Below are 22,042 nucleotides of genomic sequence, written 5' to 3'. Positions count from 1 at the left end.
ATCGCGAACATGGCGAGTGCAGAGTGGGAGGAAGTCCGAAGGTTGGCGAAGGATTTTCAGCGCGCACAGCTATCGAGCGCATCTCAAAAGTGAGTTTTGCAGCAAAGCCTAGAGGCTTGTTGCTATGCTAAATGGAAGAACTAATTGTAAACATGAGTAGTTTTTCCTGTAGAATGCAATTATTACAATACATGGACGTTGTATTGCGTCCATATGTTGTGTCGAACAAGTTAGAGAACCATTTTTGTTCAGTCCCACATGCTCATTTATGTGTATGAAATCTATGTTCTTCTTGAGTTGAGTGGTGTGGTGGCATGTCATGACTGTGCGTGCGTTCTGAATAGACCTAGATCTAGTCCATACCAAGGTAGACTTGACTTCTCTTGACTCTATAAACTGAGTTTATTTCCCCGTACCAGTGTTTACTTCCAGGCAAGCAAGAGAAAGTATTCCTTTTGGAAACGGCTACTGAAAAAGAGCTGGTAATGTCAACAAATTATTTCAAAAATTCCTCCGGAGCAAGACAACTTTTTTTTTGTCTAATCATTTTTTTATACCCTAATCATAACCCGAGAACTAGAAGTTTCGGAAAGACTTCCTTTTGAGACAGCCACCCCAATCACACTAGAACTAAATCAGTGCAGATCTATACAACTCTACCCAGCCTAACCTTGCTTGCGATACGCACGGATGCAGGCATTCACTTTTGGGTGGCTGTCTCAAAAGGAACTTTTGCCCAAGTTTCATAGATAATAGATTTGGTGATCAAATTACAAGATCTACTATTAAGAGTAGGATAATAACCATTTCACTTCAGTTCTTTTAATTAAAATTTTGCATGCATATTCAACCATTCATTCAATTCTTTGAAAATTTACAAGGTTGACACTGGTACTGGTACTAGTTTACCTTCTCGTAAAATTACTTCTACGTGGATACTCAGCAACGTCCAAAACTGGATATATTACGCCGAGGTGTAACTTGAGTGCATGTAAAGCTGATGGTGCATAATATATACAAGTGCAAGTAAAAACCATCCCTTGGAGCTAGTTGGATGAGTATGAGATGTGTGCCCTGATATCAGCTGATAAAGACGTCCACGGATGGAGCTGTGATGACGTCTACTGACAAATCATTCCCCAGCCTCACAGCTGTTGGCGTGAAAGAGTATTTAAACACATCTTTGGTGGAGTATGTTGTTAGAGGCTGAAATCTAGCTGGATGATATCTTCTCAATCTTGTGTCAGACATTGGAGGGAGATAGTAGTCTTAATTGATTGCAATGAGGTCGTGTGATATCTTGTAGAGCTAAAATGACTTCGATAATTTACTCGTTTATCAGAGATAAGAACTATAGCTTATCTGCACATTCTAACTTTGCTCTGTCTTCGTGTGACTGCAGGCTGTCTGAGAGAAATTGCATTGAAATCGTCAATAAATTGATTGAGGCAAAGAGCATCGAGGTCATCTACACCCTCGATGGCAAGGAGTATTTGACCCCAGCGCAGGTTACCAAGGAGATTCGGGATGAACTCATCATTCATGGAGGTGAGGGGCATGCAGATCCTTTGAGACTAGATTCTTTATAAATGTACACATGATACATGTGCAGCATCTTATAGTCTTTAATACCTCTTACATATTTTCCCAGTAAAACACCTGCACCAACACATTTGCATGTTATACAAAGTACTCCTTGCAATTGCAACATGCAGCCTTTAGGCAAAAGCCAGCATGAGGTCAGATGTAAAGATTTTTTCATCATTTCTTTCACTTTTCAAAATAATGAAATGTGATGTAATGAATAAATGGATTATGAATGTTTTATTGCAGATGATGTCAAGAATGAAAATTACGTGATATTTTGTACTAGTTGCTATTAATCAAAAATAATTTCTTTAATGGTTTTTATAGGTAAAGTTCAATGGCAAAATTTAAAAAAAAGATATTTACTGATTTTAAATAGTCTCATGTTAATGTATATGTATGTTAAGGTATATAAAATTTATACAACCTATAAACATGAAGGATGTTTTGTAAATTAGTTCAAACCAATAAAGGACAATTCAAGAGTGAGAAACTCTAACCACATGTACTTGAGAGTGTGAATGGAGTAGGTGCTGTAATCAGAATTAAAAAAATATCATGAATTAATGCAAGCACCCAAAATTAAGTTCAGGATGGTTTTTGTGATGCAACTTGGATGCTGCCAATAAGTGGTATCACTATGTTCTGTCGTGTGTTTGTTCTTTTGTTTCATAGGCAGAATCAACTTGGTTGACCTCCAGCAGGTAAGAATACTGAATGAAAAATGTAGATGGCAGTACAGTTTGGTTCAGCTGTTGCATGCTGGCTGGGGGAGCACACAGTAATTCCCAAGTGTATTATCTCTTCATTTTTTTTTCATGTAAATGCTGCCTGATTGGCAATGTCCACAACTATTTCATTATATCAGTATTAGTGTTGTCACTGAGAGGATCAAAGTACCTTTGGCCAGTAGTTCATATTGCATAACACTAGCTGAGTATCCAGGCTATGTATTTCCCTTTCTGTGGAGTCATGCCTAATTCACTGCTTTTTGTCCCAGTGGAGGGTGAGGTTAACTCTTTTGAGATTTTATCTCTCATGAGTAGAGAAACCTTGCTGGGGCCAAGGGATTTCTCCAGCTACCCATTTATTTATTTATTTATTTATCTATTTATTTATTCTTTTTAGGACACAGTTTTTACACCTCACCTTTCTTCAAACATGTCTGCTATTTCTGTTTACAAGAACCATACCTTGAAGAAAACCCTAGGGAAAGGTAAAGTGGGAACCATAACAGAATTTTTCATTGTGCAGTTTTGTGAAGAGGAAACATAGGAAAGGAAAGCCAGATAATATATCATCCGAATATTAAAGTTGAAAGATGTGAACTCTGTTCCTTTTAGCTCTCTTTGGGGAGTCAAGGTAAGGGTTTACTGCCCAGTCCCATTCATCTCAGAGCTGTGACTAATCAAGAAAGTAAATTATTAGTGAGACTGTGAATCTTCATGATGTGAATGAATAAGAAAAAAAAAAAAAATTAGATGGAAATTAGAACTGTATCGGTGCATTCTAATACAATTTTGGAGCAATGAGATATGATGTAGAATAGAGCAATTCATAATCTGCTTTTATATTTCAAATCGCAGATTCTTAACATCGACTTTACTTTCATCGAGGCCAAAGCTAATGAAGTGGTGAAGCACGACCGCAATGTCTTCCTTGTTCTCGGCCAACTCATCGACAAGTAAGTAGCAGTACATACATGTAGCTCAAGTTTGATGTTCCGATAGTCACGTTCTTCAAAGAAACCACCAATACTGTGTCCGGATGGTGTATCAAAGTCACTTTTGTTCTTGTAAGAGCTGCACTCTTTATCAGGGGAGCATTTCATGAAGTGTTTTGGTCAGATATTTTTCTGACAAACTGTTACAAGCTACTAAAATCCTTGCATCTGGCAGGCATTTCATGAAGCAGTTTTGTCAGATATTTTTCTGACAAAGTGTTACAAGCTGCTGAAATCCTTGCATCTGATTGGCTGAGAGCAAATTTGTCCAACAACTTTGTCGGACAAAATGCTGCATGAAATGCCCCCCCAGGAGGTCAAAACAATGTCACAAGGTGACCAAATCTGTTATGAATTCATACAGGACTGGATGTTTAACCCTTTGTACGCTTTGATGGCTGATTGGTACAGAAAACCCTGTAGCATCGTGCACACTCTCCAAAGTCCCAGGTGCAGAGAGGATGAAATCATGTTAGCCTGCTTGACTAAAAAAAAGCCTTGTCATTCATTGTGATCAGCAGAAGATGTGAATGTCTTCACGTTGCCTTTAACATTTAATTTCGATTTAAACGTGCCATTAAGTTATTTTGATTCTGTCATGCGGTTAATAAGCATGTGCCATCTACCATTCAGCACTTCTTGAAGCAAAACATAGAGATGAATCCATATTATTGTCTCTCTTTATTCATCCATTGCTTGCTGATGTTTGTTTAACGTTTAGTGATTACCTTGACCACTTGGCCGAGGAGATCAATGACCAACTCCAGGATACTGGTCAGCTGACCATTGCTGACCTGACCAAGGCTAATGATGTCCCGGCTGAATTTCTCACAGAGGTAAGCAATGGTTGAACAGATGTCACAGAATGATTTGGCTGCCTTTGTGTTCTTTCTGTATTCATTTTTCAGGCACAAAGGTGGATTGGTTCTGATTTTTACTGCACTGACAAGCTTTTGCAGTAATTGTCGATCAAATAGTATCTGAGACCTTTACGCACTCAGTATATAAGGAGTTTTAGACTTTGGCTGTTTGTTCTTTGAGATATTGGAAAAATCCTCACATCATACGATGGATGAAAGTCTGGGCTACTCTTTGCTTTACATCTTGCATTCTTTATTTGTGTTAAAACTTGTGCATGTTGCAGAGTTGCATTCTTTTTGGTTGTGTTCATTGATAGCAACTTGTATGGTCAGGGTGATAAAAAAACTCAAGTAAGACATAAGGCATTTGAGGACCATTAATAAATCTGTGATTGCATCAAAGTGCTTCTCTTAGGCTATACTAGAATTCCCACAGTCCACTAAAAGTTTTGTCATCTTGACCTGTTACATATTGATAGATGAAAGGTCACCAGCGTGCAGTCTCATTTAAGTGACCCTTTGGATCCCTGGAAGAGACTTTGTCTCAGGGGATTTTAGAGAAATTTATGTTCTGATGGCACAGGGAGGTTGAGAGGTTCTGATTCAGTGAAAATTTGAATGAAGTCAGACGAGCATTGATGAGATTATGACTGTATGATATCAGTACGCTGTCACAGCATAATTATATAAATGATTGTTTAGAGTATATTTGAAGACAAAATTCATTTTTAGAACTGATAAGTACCACATCTAGCATCCATCACTATGGGCTAAAATGTCACCTGTCTGCTGATGGTTCACCGTGAAGTTTCAAAAGATAGCAAGTTGACCACTTGATGATGTTTCTATTCCTTGCCACTCAGGCCGTTGAACAGAGACTGGGTACTATCATTGAGGGTCAGATGGACCCAATGGACCGCGGCGTCATCTTCACTCAGGCCTTTGTGGACCGGCACAGGTCCAGGATACGGGGCGCCCTCAGTGCCATCACAAAGTGAGTACCACTTATAGGGTACTGGAGATGTGTCTACCATCACAAAGTAAATACCGCTCAGGTTACGTGAGATGTGTCCACAGTCCAGACGCCACACCCTTGTCCAAATCTTATGCTTCTCAAAATTGTCTGGAGTTGAATTATGAGGAAGTCTTGGATTTCAAAGCATTTAATGTTTACTTAAGACTTGTCACATATTTTCAGAAATGTCATATTAAAAACCATATACCATATACAATATTGCCATTGAAGTACAAAAATTGCATTCAACATATAATCATAAAATATCACTTCGTCGCCTTAACATGGTATGACAGTATCAAAAGCTTGATTGATGTCGTGACAACCATTAAAGTGGCGATTTTATGTGGTTTTATAACAAAGACCATGTCAGGGGTGGTGGATGTTAACCTGTTCTATACTGAATTCTGAAATGCCCATAGATTTAATATGCAGGCCATTAGGGTTCCCTTACAGAACAGGTTAAGAAAAGCAATATGCAGGGGGACTCTGCCTGTTTCTGAGCTGCGTTTATAAACCTTATGTTGACTACTTTTGTGTCTACTGATTTGTTTTTCCTTGTGATGCACAGACCCACTTCAATCTCCAACATACTGAATCAATACCACATTCCAGACAAGCTTTTTCACAGTAAGTACCTTATCTCACAGTCAGTAAAAAACATGCAGTACATTGTATCTATGCACTATCACACTTTCAATGTCTCTCTGGGAGTCTAAGGAATAGAATGTTGCGAAAGATTACCAAGACACAGTAAATAGCATGATTCTTTGATGAATATGACTTCTTCTAACACATTCCTGCCCAGTACCAATCTTTTAAGGTAACAGTATGTTTTAAACATTAGGAGATCTATGCTGAGTCCATTCGGGAAATTTAGCTAGTGTCTATTTTTAGCTCTTCCATATTGCTGGCATGAATACTTTTGAAGCCCTGCATATAGGAAATTATGATTCTCATGTCTAATTTCTTTGCAAGTAAAATTGATTTACAGGAGGGACTATGATATCAAATGTAGACCTTCATCAGGGGTCTTGCTTTGATCCATTAGAGCTGATTATTGTGTTGTTCATCTTGCTGTTTTCATCGTGTGTGGGGTAAGTTGGTAAACTTGTGGGGAGAAGTTCCAAGTCAAATTTGTACATATTGTATTCAAGTCACAAATCAACCTGAAATTTGGATGTGGGATTTCAATGTGAAATTCAAGGGTGAAATTTGTGTCAGTATAAAATGCCAGTGTGAACTGTGAATTATAACCTTTTTCCCCCCACAGCCATCGTGGATGACTTGCAGAAGGAGAATCGTCTGAAGGGCTCCCTCTCGGGCCGACAGGACAAGGCGCTGTACATCCCGGACATATTCTCCCGCACGCAGAATGAGTGGGTGGATTCGTTCTACAGACAGAACGGCTACCTGGGTAAGCAGAGTGATTTATGTGGGTGGGTTTTAAGCAGCGAGTGAGTTTGTGTCCATTGTGCTAGAAACAAGGTGGTTTCACCCTTGACCAGTTCCATGGCAATTGCTCTTGTGACAATATTGCTCCCGTGTAATATCCGCACACCAAGCCAAACACAATTTCTACCCACAAGCATAGCCCTAACCCTTATCAATTTTCACATCAAACTAAACCTAAAACCCTATCACAACCCTAACCCAAACCCTAACACTAAGTTTTTGGAGAAAATATGGCTGGAGCAATCGTCGCAGGAGCAAATGTTTTGTTATTCCGTTGTCCAGGTAGCATGTTCAGACAATGGAATCAATACAGGCAGTTCCTATAGTGGAATCATTGCGTAAAATTAAAAATATAAATAGCTGCATCATCTTGTCTGGCATCATCACATATAATATCAAAGCTCACCTCATCTCACAGTATTTTTTTCTTGTATCCCACTTGTGAAGACCATGATATGAGTGTATAGCCAATTTCAATTTTGCATTATATAGAAGAAGGATGCAGTGATAGGTACTGTATATGCCGAATATTCGTGAGGTTTTTATTTTCGCAAATTTCGCAAGTAAAAGCATGTGAAAATATCAACTCTAATCCAGACCTGAACGTGGCGTGCACACATACATTTCTCTGTTCAGTACAGTACTCCACAATCGCAAATTTAAACATTCCCGAAATTGTCGGGGAGTCCCGATTCGCAAAAAATTAGACTCGCTAAATATATGGCGGATACAGTAACCAGTGAAGGGACAGACCAAAACCAAGTTGTGGAAAGCTATGGAATACCACAGTGATTACGTCATAGTCTTCTGTCATAGCTTAGAGCTGGTTCCAAACAAGATATCCTTGTACAAGGCTTCAAGCAGTGGGTTGGAACCAGGTATGAGCATTATCAGCAGCCATTGTGTTCACGGGTAACTGGGCCATGTGAGGTTGTGTAGAACCAGTTTACATGGCAATTAATGGTCATGACATCATTACACTTCTGTACTCTGTGGAAATGCCTCTGGCATCAATGGCCTTAATACACCACTGTGTATTACACATCCCAACACACAGAATACGACACCCTGTCGCGGCTGGGCATCGCGGATCCCAAATCCTACGCCAAGCGGCGCTTCAAGTCGGAGAACCTCCTCTTCCTCCAGTCCTGCTGTGTTGGGAAGGTGCTCCGGGACCGAGTGGAGGCGAGTGTGGAAGAAGCCTTGTCAACGGGAACATGGATTGATGTCTTGGTGAGCAACGTGCTCTCTCTATTTTGTTTCGTTTTCTCTTTTTCTTTTTTTTTTTTGGTTGTTATATTTTTGCATCTGTTATTATAATGTTTACTACTGTTTTTTGTATGTTTGGATTTGTTTTTAACAGTTGCTTTGTTCTTGTTATGTTACATTTTGCTGTTTAACTTGTTGAGGACTGTTCCCAAGTACACTCGGGCAGATGTCAATGGGCAATACATGTTTTAGCAAAATCAGCTCGTCCTCCATGGGTTAACAGTGTTGGGTGTTATGGCTGTTGTGTACTTACAGTTGTCATTTTGTGTTTTGTTATACCCCCGCCAAACGAAGTTTGAAGGGGGTATATAGGAATCAGCGGACGGTCGGTCGGGCGGTCGGTCGGGCGGTCGGTCGGGCGGTCGGTCGGGCGGTCGGTCCGTTGCAAATCTTGCGTCGCGAACTACTCCCTCAGTTTTCAACCGATTCCCATAAAACTTGGCACAGATGTGTGCCTTGGGTTGTAGATGTGCAAGACGTATTTTTTGACAGTACCCCAAAGTACATTGCCATGGTAACGGCATATTATTGGCAAAAATGGGTACAAATCTTGCGTCGCGAACTCCTCCCACAGTTTTTGATCAATTTTTATGAAATTAGGTACAGATGTTCATCTGAATATGTTAATGTGCAAGACACATATTTCCGCAGTGGCAAAAAGTGCGTTGCCATGGTAACGGCATGTTATTGGTAAAATATAGGGCAAAATGCTTCATGGCAAAACTGCTTCATCAGTGTTCTTCCAATTCTCATGGAATTCATATTGAATGTTTGTCTTAGGATATAGGTCAGCATGACACATTTCTTGACAGTGACAAAAAGTATGTTGCCATGGTAACAGCTCACATATTATGAGCCAAAATGATGGAAAATTTTGTGTTGCAAACTACTTCCTCAGTTTTTGCCCAATTTCCATGAAACTTGGTACAGATGTGTGCCTTTGGTTGTACATGTGCAAGACGCATTTTTCGACAGTACCCGTAAGTACGTTGCCATGGTAACGGCATATTAATGGCAGAAGATCAAGGAAAGATCTTGCGGATTTAACTACTTCCTCAGTTTTTTGACCAAAGCTTATGAAATGTTGTTTGGCGGGGGTATAACCAGTCGCTGTAGCGACATTTCTAGTTAGTTTTGTTTCCATTTCATTCCATGTTGTAGAGTACTAGTTTGCGTGAACCATAAAATACAAGGTTTTGTGGTTGCTTACCAAGCATAGGAGTCTATATGAACATGTTAGGTATTGGGCATTAGGCCTGATGAGGGGTTGGCTTACGTGATGATGGGGCTACATGCATAATGTTTACAGCATTACCCTGCAGACACTATTGAACTCTTGCATATGGGAAATTAGGGTTTCTATAAAGGTTGTCGGGTGTCATTAATCCGATAGAGAGACGAGCTGTGACTACGTATAGTGACGTATCATGTTGTGTGTGTGCTACAGACAGGTGCGTGATTAGTGTGTGGTATCTGTGATGTGATGACATAGTCGTGCTCTCAGGTTAAAGGTGACCTCCGGATGATTTTCAGATTTTTACATTTGAGTACAGAGTTTCAGAATTTATAGTGATTGGGATGAGGAATAACAGTGTATTGAAAATTCATAACAATTCGCAATGAACAAGGGTGATGATGACATGACAGCCTCACTGTAAGAATGCATGAGTTGGGGCTCAAGGAAGCAGAACAAAAGAAGAAGGTATGCATAGATTCTACACAAGTGAACTTGTCAATCAAGCGATATTGTAATGGAATCGCACTGCTACATTTCTGAAATACGTGAGGCTCCTATGTCATCAACGCTGTTCAATGTAATTTGTTTAAGATTTTCAGATTATTGATTTCTCTGCTCAAAGACCACAATAAATTCCACAAATCTATGCATGGAGCTGACTGTCGAGTTATGTATTACATGATGTGAAATTATGAAAATCATCTGGAATGCCCCTTTAATGTTGAACACCACTAAATCGGGGTAAAAAATGCTCTGCACCACATCACCCGATTATGTGGAGACTATACTGTAATGTTTATATTCTACCCTCTTCCATACCAGCCTCTCCTCCCGACTTCCTTCTCATCGTCGGACAGCGGTCAGATCCTGCACCAGTGCCTTAAAGGGAGCAGTCAGCTGGAGGGGAAGGTCTTCTGTGACACCATTGTCTGCAGCCAGCAGTTCCTGGCCGACTGCCGGGCCATGTTTGACCCCATGATGAGGGACAAGGCACAGGAAGTGAGATAGGTTGTTTGGGAAAAAGGTGGGGGGGGGGGGCAGAAAGAATACAAACTGGGGAGAAAGAGTGGTATAGTGAAAGTTTGGAGACACAAATTTATTTGCATGGTTCCATGTTATGATGCTCCATAACAAAGCTGTCAAACTAAGTCCCAGGAAGAGCTTCCCAGTATTGACAAAGATCATGAAAATGTGTGGATGTGCGGATGTGCTCCCTAAAATGATATTCGAATATAAGGAACTATCATTGCAAGTGATGAATTAAGTACAGAGTTCACACTTGTTGCTCACATGACTATTTGGTGTCAATGGTAGTTTTTGCATTGAGAAACTTTTAAACTTTTAGTGCTTGTTTGAGAGAGAAAGTGAGCTGTATCAATCAGTGTGCTCTGAATTTACTGGTGTATGGATGGTAAATTTTACCATCATTGAAATTCCGAATGAGGCTGTTGATGTATATGTCAGAGAAGAGGTGCTATTTAGTTTATTTTTGTTTAAAAGGATTGCTTTGAGATGAAGCATGTCTGTTTTTCTTAAACTGAATCAGACTTTCCCCCGTATTTGAAGCAATATTTGCTTTTGTTGTGTTTTGAGTTCAGAATATGATTTTTTTATTCAACTCTGCATCACAATGTCTTTTTTAAAAAATCCCCAAATTAGTCTGTAGAATTTGGGAGCCCTTTAATTGGTCTATGGAGACAGTGCTGTTTTGGTTCTGAAAATTGACATTATTTCACACCTTCTCTTGTCTCACCTGCTTTCAGGATGCTAAAAGGGCCCCAGAGATGTTACTCGCTGCCGACAGGAAGGCGTTATCTTCGGGATCGGACGCCAAGAAAGATCGCAAAGAGGAGAGGAGGAAGAAGGCCGCAGGTACAGTCGAACTACCTACCACTTTTTCAGCTGTTAACCTTTTCTGTGCCAGGGACTTTTTACAGTGTGTACAAAGCTATGGGGTTTTCTGTGTCAATCAGCCCTCAATGCGGAGGGTTAAACCAAGTCAACTAGTCGGGGTGTCCCTGTGTGGCATGGCGCGCCGGCATTCAATACTGGGCATTCCTAGAGTAGAAGGTTATGTGTACAAGTGGAGGGATTGATGCAAACTGTATATGTTAACCTGTCTGTTTAGTTTTCAGATCAAGTCATCTCATTCCCTCCCATATCTTCTGGCTTGTTACTTGCCTGTAAATTACTTAGGTTGGTTACTAGCCAGACAAAGTAGAACAAGCACATACACACAAAAAAAACAACAACACATCATCATTTACAACAAAAATTAAACTAGAACTACCTGGGAGAGCACAAATTTCCTGTAAGGCCATAGGGTCACTAACACCATGGAACTGTGCAGGCAAAACCCTGAAAATACAGTAAAGTTATTTTGCAATGGTTGATGATGCTTTGAATAATTCTCCACCTGCATTGTGATCTGAATTGCCACCAATACTCATCACTTGTTTTGTCCACAATGAACTTTTCCTGAAAATTTCATCAAAATCCATGCCTAATAGTTTGCATAAAATTGCTTACAGTCAAAGACAAACAAATGCTCTCAAAATTTAACCTCCTTTATAGTGGAAACCCTCACTAAAGCAGACAGATATCCCATGCTGATGGAATGAGTATTACTGCCTTGGGGGAATTTTACAATTTCAGAAGAATAGATGCAGAAATCATTGTTTTATTATTATTGTTTTTGTAATTGGAAGAGCTGTAATAATAATTATTAATGCTTCTACTACTACTATGATTATTATCACTATATTTGCTGATTGATGTTATTATTGCTATTTTCATTGTGATAATTGATACTGTTATTAGTAGCAGTGTAATAGTAATGGTACAAATGTAGATGTTATTTCGTTTTATTTCATTTATTTCCACTTTCATAATTGGTTTACAAAATTTGCATAAAAACAAACAAACAAACAAGAATGCATGGTAACAAATATGACAGTGGCGGAATCATGAGAAGCACAAAGTAGGCTTATTGAAAATGATCCCTAAACAGATATCATGATGTAAATATGTGTAATCATTTATAATCATTTGTAATTGGGTTGAAACAAACATGAATACAAAATGTGATAAAATTCAGGACAGATGTAGTAGTAATATAGTCCCCACCATCACTGCCTTCATCACTGTCACCATCCAGGAGGTAGTGGTAGTGCCAGGGGAGGCGGTGGAGGACAGGCACGCGAGATCAAGACGAAGAAGGTGAAGAAGAACCGTGGGAAGGAGGCAGAGGACGAGGAGGAAGATGATACCTCAAGAGGTGAGGATTTCCTGGTCCCCATCCTCATCAACCTCGGCAATGAATTATCCACTGTGCTCTGCAGTCCGACCACAGTTATCCAGCCATCACTTTTACAGATCTCTCTACTATCCAGACCGTAGTACCCCCATGACACATGTGTAGTTTAACCCAGTATAGCTTCTCGGAGCTGCAAGAGTGATTAACCTCATCAAGTATCAAGTATCAAGTGGGCTGGCTTACAAGTTTTGTCATGTTTTCATGCCTTTTCAGTTCTAAATCTCCCTCAAATCAAACACAACTTTTAGAGATCTGCAAAATTAGTGAATTGATGATAACACATTTATACCCCAGCAAAACAGTCATGCTAGAAAGTGCCGTATTTGAGCATATCCCTCTTATCGGGCCAAATCACTTCAATATCTGTATGCCTGCTGGTCCCAACGTGGCCGGATAACTGTAATTTTTTTCATCAGCTTGCCCATGCCTTATAGTCAAACTGATTATCTCCAACCTTAAAAGATCATCTTGATCAGAGGCCCCTTTAATCTTAATCAGTTTGATTGGCAGATGTCTGTGTGCGAATCAGATATTCAAATTTGAACTGTAGAGATAATTGAATGTAATCATTATCATTACTTACAATGACAGTGTTGGCACTGTTTGGTTGATCCTGCATGAGCACATGCCATGAAAATCTCCAAGTTTCAGAGATATGTTTTATTTCTCAGAAAATGATTACAAACTCAAGTATGTGTAGGCAGTGGACATTCAAAGTATCCTGATGACGTGGAACATCAAAGGTATACTGTATACGTCGAATATTTTGTGAGGTTTTTATTTTCGTGAATTTTGCGAGTCTGGTACTGTTTGCGAAATTACAGACACGTGAAAATAATGACTCTGATCCGGATATGAGTGTGATGCACACTTATACATTTCTCCATTCAGTGCAGTACTCCACGATAGCAAATTTAACCACTCGCGGAGTTGTCGGGAAGTCCCAATTTGTGAAAATTTCGACTCGCTAAGTATATAGCATATACAGTATGCTATACCATTAAACAATTATAGGAATGTAGTTGATTGTAATGAAAAGAACATAGAAAATCTGTAACCGGTATTCCAAAAGAGGGCTTCAGAATAGCCTCTTCAATGTCAGTCATGCATTTCATTTTTATTTGTCAGGCAAACATTTAAGCCCATGCAAACAGTGTAAGTTACTTCTAACCATGTGATATTATGACGTTGTTATTCTCAGGATCAAGAGTATCAGTGACTGAGTTCCCATTCCTGACCATTGAGAAGATCGAGGAAGTCCTTAGTGAGAGACTAGGTGATTGCCCCGAAGAGCTACAAGCAGAATTAGCCCAAGAACTGTTCAGGTATTGTCATGGATGTCAAAGGAAATGGTGTACAGTCCTCTCCTATTATAATGAACACAGTTATAACGAAATTCCAGTTACAACGAAGTAAAAATTCAGGCTGCAGAATTATCCGCTGTATGTTTTTTTTATTCTTTATTTGTTTGGTTATAATGACATTGTGATATAACGAAAGAAAATTGCCGGCCCCGAGGACTTTGTTATAGCAGGAGTCCACTGTACTCGAAAATGAATAGGAGGTTTCTTTATCTTGCAGCAGAGTTGCCAAGTCTCCCTGATTCTCTGGGAGGCTTCCCAAAAACCTCAAATATCTCTGAATGTCGTGACAAAACAATTTGTGACTCGCTACAACAAAAGGATCCTAAAGTCGCTGACGGGTGAGCCGAGAAAATCGAGTTTGAAGTCAGATCACCAAAATCTGTCAAAACGTTCGGATTTCTGTTTTGAACATATTTTTGTAGTCTAATGTTTCATCTATCATCTGCCGAAATTTCAAAGCTAAATGATCAAAGGGAAGGCCTGAAAATATAATTTTTTTCTGGTCCATGCTTGGCTTGTCCGTCAGCGACTTTAGGATCCTTTTGTCATAGCGGGTCACATTTAAAGATATCCCTGATTTGGGGAGTGCCAGTAGTTTTGCCTATTGCCCATTTGGACGCATGTAACATGCAAGGATCTCCCAATTGCTCTTTGGAATGTTGGCAGCCCTGCTGCAGGCTTTAGAAGATTATAGTCAGGCACATCACAGAGACATGCAGATGTATCACGTTCTTCCCTGCCGACGAGACAAGATTCAAATGGACACAAGTAAGATGTCTCATAAACTTGAAGCCTCTGGGCTATTTGGACAGGTTAAAAGAATGGCTGTTCCAGTTTTTGACCAAACTCCCACCGGTTTGCAGCAATTTGACAGACTATGTCGCTGAGGCTTAATTTATTTTTTTTTCTGGTTGATTGATCAAGACAAAGATGGTCTTGCATGTACCCCATGCAGATTGAGATTACCCTGCGTGTCAAGAGGGTCTTGACGCATGAATACCTCTTGACATATCCACATGTCTGTCTTTCAAGTGGTGTATTTGTGATTAAATTTAGGATGGTGAGTGATAGGTTTCTCAAGAGGTATCCACAGAATGCTCACATAGTGTATGGAAATCTTGACTGATGAAAACTCTACAAAATAGTGATTGCTCATTTGAGTGTTTGTAAATGTCACATAGTACTCATTTATTATCCTCATCCAAGCAGAGAGGAAATTTTCTCTCAAGCAAGGTGAATGTTATGTGTTCAGTATCTTGCTGACTGTAGATACATCACTAATTATCATAAAAATTCTTTTGAACAAAATGTCGTCTGCAAAGTATTTGCATTTCAGATTCTCCTATTCATCTCAAGTTGAATTAAATTAAAAAGAAAAATGAGATAATTTAACAAATTCCAGACTGTTGTATTCTCTGTTTGCAGTACTTGTTATGTCCTTCTTTGTTTTGTTTTGTTTTCTGGCACATAGACCTCTGACGCGCGCATACCAGGATGTGGTAAAGGAAGCATTCCTGACACTGACCGGTGGTAGTGCGGCCAGCAGGAGAAAAACCAGAGACGACACGCAGGAGAAGATAAATTTGATATGGAGTAACATTCGGCAGTTTATGAAGGGAGTCAAGCAGTGCTCTGATGGTAAGAAAGAGGTTGTGACACACTTCTACATGACTGCGATTTTCCAGGTCTTTTTCAAACTGCCTTTTACTTTGAAAACTTTTGTCTGCAGGTTGTTTGTTTGCACTCAATTGTGAGATACTTTGCAGATCTTTGTTGTTAACCCTTTCATTTGATTCTTAGAGCAATTTTCTTTACTATTGAATTCTTTGTGCCCTTTTTTGTGGGTCTTAACCAAGGCTCCATTCTCAAAAGTCTTTTTGGCTAACACTTCCACTCATAGAGCCTTTTTGTGTACTATTCAGTTCACAGAGTATTTATTTCTACTTTTTTAAAATCTATAATTCATTCACAGAGCTGTTTTCTTCATCTGCTCTATTCTCATATCCTCTGTGTTACTGTATAAGTGGAAATATTCTTGTGGGTAATTTTCACATGTTTTTAAGTCAGCAAATTCAAAACATTAAAAAAATTTACATATAACATGCAAAGATATTTGTATGCTTTCATTTTTGTGCTAGTTTTGGTCATGTGAAATATGCAAAAGCTTCCACTTTTACAGAAATATGTGTATTTCTCTCTGACTCTGTCTCCTTGAAGATGAGGATTTAGAGGGCCAGTTGTCACGGTACCTGCTTCGCTCCCTCTGCTCCGATGTCACCAACCTGCTCTGCACTGCGGTGGCGGAACCAGTCATGGGGGCCGACACCACAAACTTTACCCCAGAGGTTAGAAGACATGAGAGGCCCTTCTCGTGGACATTGCGAAATTACTTAGAAGGAAAAGATGGCAGCCTTTAAGTAGTAGCAGTGCACATCCCAGTGGCTATTTGTTTTTAATCAATGGCAGCGAAGTGACTGTTCTTGCTCCTATCGTACATCAACATTGCCATCCAAACTGTTCTACACCTCTTCATAAGATTCAGTGCTCATAAACCCGTAATATTGTATGCAACCCAATGTGCAATGACAAAAATTTCCTAATCAATAGGATCAATTAAAGATAGCCTTTAGAAACTACAATGACTACAAAATGACAATACATACTAATTCTATAAAGGAATGCTTTCATTACCCGAGTAGTGAGTAATGTTGCAAGTAAGTCTTTGCTTTGAAACTTGAGGATGAAGTATGTGTGATGATTAAAAATGTCTGTATAGTAGGAGGAGAACGAAACATTGTAACTTGTAGAATTCTGTATGCGATTTACGATGCCAGTACGGGCAGGTATAAAGTGTGCTGTTTACCATGTGCATCAAGCTAGCAGTCCATGAGATGTCCCATAAACATCACATTCTCGATTTCTTGTTGGATATCTTGTACAGGAGAGAGCCAGTATCATCAGCAAACTTCCTGACAAGATCAAGTCTGCCATGACCAAACTGAACAGCTCCCTCTCTGGCAAGGTGAGGCCAGTGATGACGACAGCAAGATTAGTTTCTATGTGTAGACTACACTTAAAGAGTTGCTTTTCAGAGATGGGATGCTAACTCCCAATTTAGCATTGAAGGTGTTCGTAGAATCATGACAATTGTCAGAAAACGTTAGTTTATAATTGCTGCAAGATTTTGTCACATATTGTCATTAGTACAATGTTTTCCTGAAGTGTTTGAACAGTAATTAGTCAGGCTTATGTTAGTGGCTTTTAGAATGCTCGATGGCAAATATGGTATGGTAGACGTTCAGGTACATTTAATTTTCACTTTTGAAAGAGCATGAAGCCCTCAAGTGGTTTAAAGAAGAGGAGAGGACGAAAAACAACTAGAACAGGAACAAGATGGGGGAAAAAAAGGTAAAAGGTAAAAATGTAAAAGAGGAGGAGGGAAGGAAGAGGATGGAAGAGCAGAGGGACTGAGAAAAAAAAAAATTAGGACTAGCAGCAGTTTACTAGAGATTAATGTACGACTGAAAGATTTCCTTGTTGTCCCTGAATGGCTGATATTTCTGTGTGTAAGGAAAGGAGAGGCATACATAACAAGATGTGCATGTTTAAGCTTTGCATCCACTCGATCTATTTCACACCTAGGATCTGGATGAATTTGCCACGCAGCTGGAGCACTGCTGTGATCCTTCCATCTGTGACGTCATGCTCAAGAAAGCAGACAAGAAGAAAGACAGGTAATTTTTATGCCTCCGCCAACGAAGTGCCCGGAGGCATTATGTTTTCGGGTCGTCCGTCCGTCCGTACGTACGTCCGTCCCGTTTTGTTTTTGTCGATATCTCAAGAACCGTGTGGTGGTTTTACATCAAACTTGGCATGAGGGTATATCCTAGGGGGATAATACTTTGTTTGAATGTTAGGGTCACAGGGTCAAAGGTCAATGGTCACAGGTCATTTTGTGAAAAAAAAAAGGTTGAAAATTCATGTTTTTCTCCATATTTCGCAAATGGTTCAAGGTATCTTCATGGAACTTAGTATATATGCTTGTTCCAGTGGGCAGTGATTATCTAGGGAAGTTGGGGGTCATGGTTCAAAGGTCAGGGGGTCAATGGTTAAAGGTCAACTCCTCAAAATATCACTACTTTCCTCATATTTTGTTTTAAATCATCATAACCAAGGTTCTAGGACAATTACCCCAGACCCTTCCCCGACCCCAACCCTAATCCTAATCCTGAAACTAATCATAACCCGAACCCAAACTCCTAACCCTTACCCTAACCCTAACCCTAATTTTTACTCTAACCATATCACTACCTAGTATTCAGTCAAGAGGTAATTGCCCTGATACGCATCACCACAGAGTTGTGACACATCAACAGTATTATTTACTTTCATGGACCACAGCCAAAACAACAAATCAGTAGATTGTCTTTATTTCTCAATGTAGCACAGAAATGGACCAGGAAAATTTAGCCCAAAGATCCATCGAAGTTGAATTGTATTATGTGTATTGGTTTCATAGTATTTGAAGTGGGTTACTTTGTGAGGGTACTTGAAGATATTTGTGATAACATGGTCTTTACAGGAGTTTAAGTTGTAATTCCAGACAGCTATTGTAAGTGATTAAGATTATTGGTGTGATGGTGAATGAGTACACTTGCTTGTTAATCATCACTTTATAAAGATTTAATATCTATTTATTATTATTTGCACTGAATGGCATTAGCATTTGTACCATTTCTACACAAGTACAGACAATTCAGTTTGTCACTACGAGAATATCGTGGTGCATCGCTCTGATGAAAACAGCCATAATTTGCCAGCAGTGCTAATCTGTACGTACTGTGTATCAGTACTTTTAAATGCGCTCAGAGACAAAACAGAGATGACTCATTGTGCTTTTTTTGTTTGAAATTGAGCAGTCAGCTTTTCAAATTGCACCACTCAGCACTTTGGTGAATAGTGCAAGCAGGCCATACAATCAGTTTTAAGATGCGTAGAGTGCTTCAAGAAGAGAATTAGAAAGTAGAGTGAAATTCATGTCCTTTCATTGTGCTCTTGTATTCACAATATCCATTCATCCTCATTCTTGCTATTTCAGGCAAGCCGTGTTCCACCACCGGCAGGCCCTCTGCGAGCAGCTGAGAAACGAGAGTGACCCAGCCATGGCCCTCCACCTCACGGTCACCGTCGCCTTCCAGAACAGCAGCCAGTGTATGCTGCACGCCCCAGGAAGGTGAGAAAACTGGCTTTCCCTCTCAATACCCCAGCTCAAACCTCAAGCCCCCTCCCCCCCCCCCCACACACACACCCCTCCAGTTACCCGTGCCACATCTGATTTCATTACTTTTTGTATTATGCCTTCTTATTCCTAAAGCAAATCTTAATTGTATTAACATACATTGATCACAGCAGTTACATAAATTCCTTTGTTGATGCTGTTATTGGTACAGTCCACTCCCGTTGTAACGAACGCGGTTATAACGAAATTCTGGTTACAACGAAATAAAGATCCAGGTTGCAAAATTATCGGCTCTATGTTTTTTTATCGTTTATTTGTTCGGTTATAACGAAATTTTGATATAATGAAAGAAAACTGCCAGTCCCGAGGACTTTGTTATAACGGGAGTCCATTGTATTAGTGACTCGATGTAAAATGTAATCCTGGGAATCACAATTGTTATTTCATTATCACTGCTTCATGTCACAGGTGTGTGCCTCAGCTCATCAGCCATCTAGAGCAGCATCTCGGCCCAGACCAGCATGCCCTCCTGGTGCAGTACCAGGAGCTGGTTCAGCACCTCATGGCGGCCAGCCGGGAACAGGACCGGCAGAGAGGCAGCAGTGGGGCCGGGACCGGGGCCGGAGCGGAAGCAGGGGCCAAAGGGGAAGGAGAAGGGGAAAGCAACGCCCCGTCCAGTGATGGTGACCACGGCGACGTCGCCTCCTTGAAGAAACAGCTGGAAGAGCTGCTAAACAAGGTCAAGGATATCGCCCTCGTCAAGAAGGGGTCTGCGGCAGCTGCGGCTGCTAGTGAGGACTAAACTAGCCCAGCCCAGGCATTGGTCACCCTAGCTGTAGTGGATATGCCAAGCCTCCATGATTCTACAGGAGGCCCCCTGAATAAGAAATAATAATAATGATGATAACTATTTCTTCACATTCTGACAAACGACTATTAACTGGGCATTTATAGAACTGCAGTCTTGGACGTGCAATACTGAAGGCAAAAACCACTCTTGCAATTTCGAGAGAGAAAAGTGACATCTCTTACTGTCACCTTTTTTCTTTTTTTTTCTTTTTTTTTGTTGCTTTAAGTACCACTTTAGTTGTTAATATGATCTGAGCAGCGATCATGCACAAATCATTTCTTCTGTTTTGATGAAATTGTTGGTTGATTTGCTGGAATTTCAAAAATGTATTAGTTTGATTGATATTACCTTGCCATATTATTTAGAGGTTTCTGTTATGAGTGTTTTGATCGTACGTGAATTTTGCCGATTGAAACATCTACTGTTGGGTTGTTGTTTTTTTCTTATTCAGTGAAATGGGCTTTATGATTGGGAGGAAAACAATCACTATCAGTGTCTCAATTGGAATGTGTGTTTTTTTCTCATTTTTGTTGTGATTTTTGTGTTTGGTGCAAAGGGAATGAAATCTGTTTACAGTGAAGGCCTATCTTTCAGTTTGATATGTTGGTATGCTAACCACAATTCTACTCGGTCACTACGAACACAAACGTGTACCTTCGGTGGATGTCCACAGTTGAACTCATCATAGATTGATTCTGTCTTTACTGATGTCTAGTATTTGGATGTGAGAGCAATTGTGATGTGTTGGAGTGTGAGTGCAAAATATTTGAAATATCACCAGTGCTGTGTCAGGAATTGTTCTTAGTCCTCTTGGAATTGCTATGTTACAATAAAATCGTTGGCATCTTTGTGATATGCTGTTGCTCGTGTTGCAGACAGAGTCAATGATAATGAAGTCCACAAGTGAACCACATGGGAGATGTACAGCTCCTCCACATGTTGGCCGTGATATTAACCCTGACCTTGTCACAGAAACACAACTGTATCCTGTAAATACACAGTCTCCAGGATTCCATGGGTTAAAGATTGTAGCACTCACCTCCAGTAAAAAGGAGGGGGTGAGAGACTGGGATGGGAAACTGTATGTTTTAAGTATCTTGCATTCTCTGTCGTAATGAATGAAATTTCGTAGGTTTATATACAGTATTTACCAATATTATTCATTAGCCAAATGGAAGCAGCGGACATGTAAAATACACTGTATGTGTCATATTGCAACTGAGACATACATAAATTTGCTATTTTGAGATAGGATATGCTAATGTTAAACATTTTACTTACACAATATGCATCAGCTTGACATTCCTGCTTTGATGCAAGTTTATGAGACGTGATAGAAAGTGGAATCAGAAGAACAAAATATGTAGCACTCAAGGGTCGACATCTACGGTATACAGATTTGGTCAAACTTGACATACTATTCTGGTACCTTACAAAAGCTACACTGAAATCTCCTTATAAAGAAGTTGGGTATAAAAAAAAAAATCCTCTCATTGAATACACTTGCACAGTCTCACCCTTCACTGGCTCCGAGAGTCTACGCGTGGGCATACTACATGTACTTGTTCTTGGGAGTCTACATTTATGTTGAGGGAGTAAAGTGTGTGTGTGTGTGTGTGTGTGTGTGTGTGTGTGTGTGTGATCTCTGCACATGTTACTTGTGGGAAAGAGTAAACTTTTTCGAAAGGATATCCTTCGTAAAATTTTAGGGAAAAGATACAGTGCACTCCTATTATTACAAATACGGTTATAACGAAATTCCAGTTACAATGAAATAAAAACTCAAGCCGCAGCATTTAGTCCGGCTCTTTGTTTTTTACTGTTTATTCGTTCAGTTACTATGAAATTTCTGTATAACGAAAGAAAACTGCCGGTCCCAAGGACTTAGTTATACCAGGAGTCCACTGTATTGATGGATTGTGATGACAGGAACCCAACTCTCCATCGCCATGTTTGTCCAGTAAAAATGTATCTTTGTGCTGTTACGAGTTGTCATTGTCTTTCTGCATGTGTCCTTTGCAATTTGATAGACTAACCATGGCATTTTTGTGAACAGACATTACATGCAGATTAAGAAGATCCTTCTTATGTTCTCTCGGAAATTTGAGATTAAATCTGCAAAAAAAA

The 22,042-nt window shown here is 39.8% G+C and overlaps 1 protein-coding gene across 1 annotated transcript; it reads left to right on the top strand.

The window, feature by feature from the left end:
- Nucleotides 1–9: 9 nt before the first annotated feature.
- LOC139730726 (E3 UFM1-protein ligase 1-like) lies at nt 10–19,867 on the top strand. The gene is made up of 21 exons (XM_071641595.1): nt 10–89; nt 1,403–1,548; nt 2,263–2,291; nt 3,174–3,271; nt 4,032–4,146; nt 5,034–5,164; nt 5,757–5,815; nt 6,459–6,602; nt 7,698–7,873; nt 9,969–10,145; nt 10,910–11,023; nt 11,134; nt 12,304–12,423; nt 13,664–13,787; nt 15,298–15,464; nt 16,044–16,171; nt 16,768–16,848; nt 17,469–17,560; nt 18,925–19,059; nt 19,534–19,667; nt 19,710–19,867. Exons 1-21 carry the CDS (start codon nt 10–12, stop codon nt 19,865–19,867), a joined length of 2,409 nt encoding a protein of 802 aa, XP_071497696.1.
- The last annotated feature ends 2,175 nt before the right edge of the window (nt 19,868–22,042 follow it).

The sequence above is a fragment of the Diadema antillarum genome, unplaced genomic scaffold (assembly GCF_040938485.1).
Source record: "Diadema antillarum isolate AM-2024a unplaced genomic scaffold, OU_Dant_1.0 scf00000022, whole genome shotgun sequence".
Lineage (NCBI taxonomy): Eukaryota > Metazoa > Echinodermata > Echinoidea > Diadematoida > Diadematidae > Diadema > Diadema antillarum.
The sequence above is the reverse complement of the archived record's forward strand: the minus strand, read 5'-3'. Positions and strand labels throughout refer to the sequence as shown.

Excerpts from the sequence above, each read along its gene's own strand:
- LOC139730726 (XM_071641595.1), top strand. The coding sequence starts at position 10 with ATGGCGAGTGCAGAGTGGGAGGAAGTCCGAAGGTTGGCGAAGGATTTT. Across the intron at positions 3,272-4,031 it reads CTCGGCCAACTCATCGACAA|TGATTACCTTGACCACTTGG; the intron begins GTAAGTAGCAGT and ends TTTAACGTTTAG. Across the intron at positions 17,561-18,924 it reads GCAGACAAGAAGAAAGACAG|GCAAGCCGTGTTCCACCACC; the intron begins GTAATTTTTATG and ends TTGCTATTTCAG.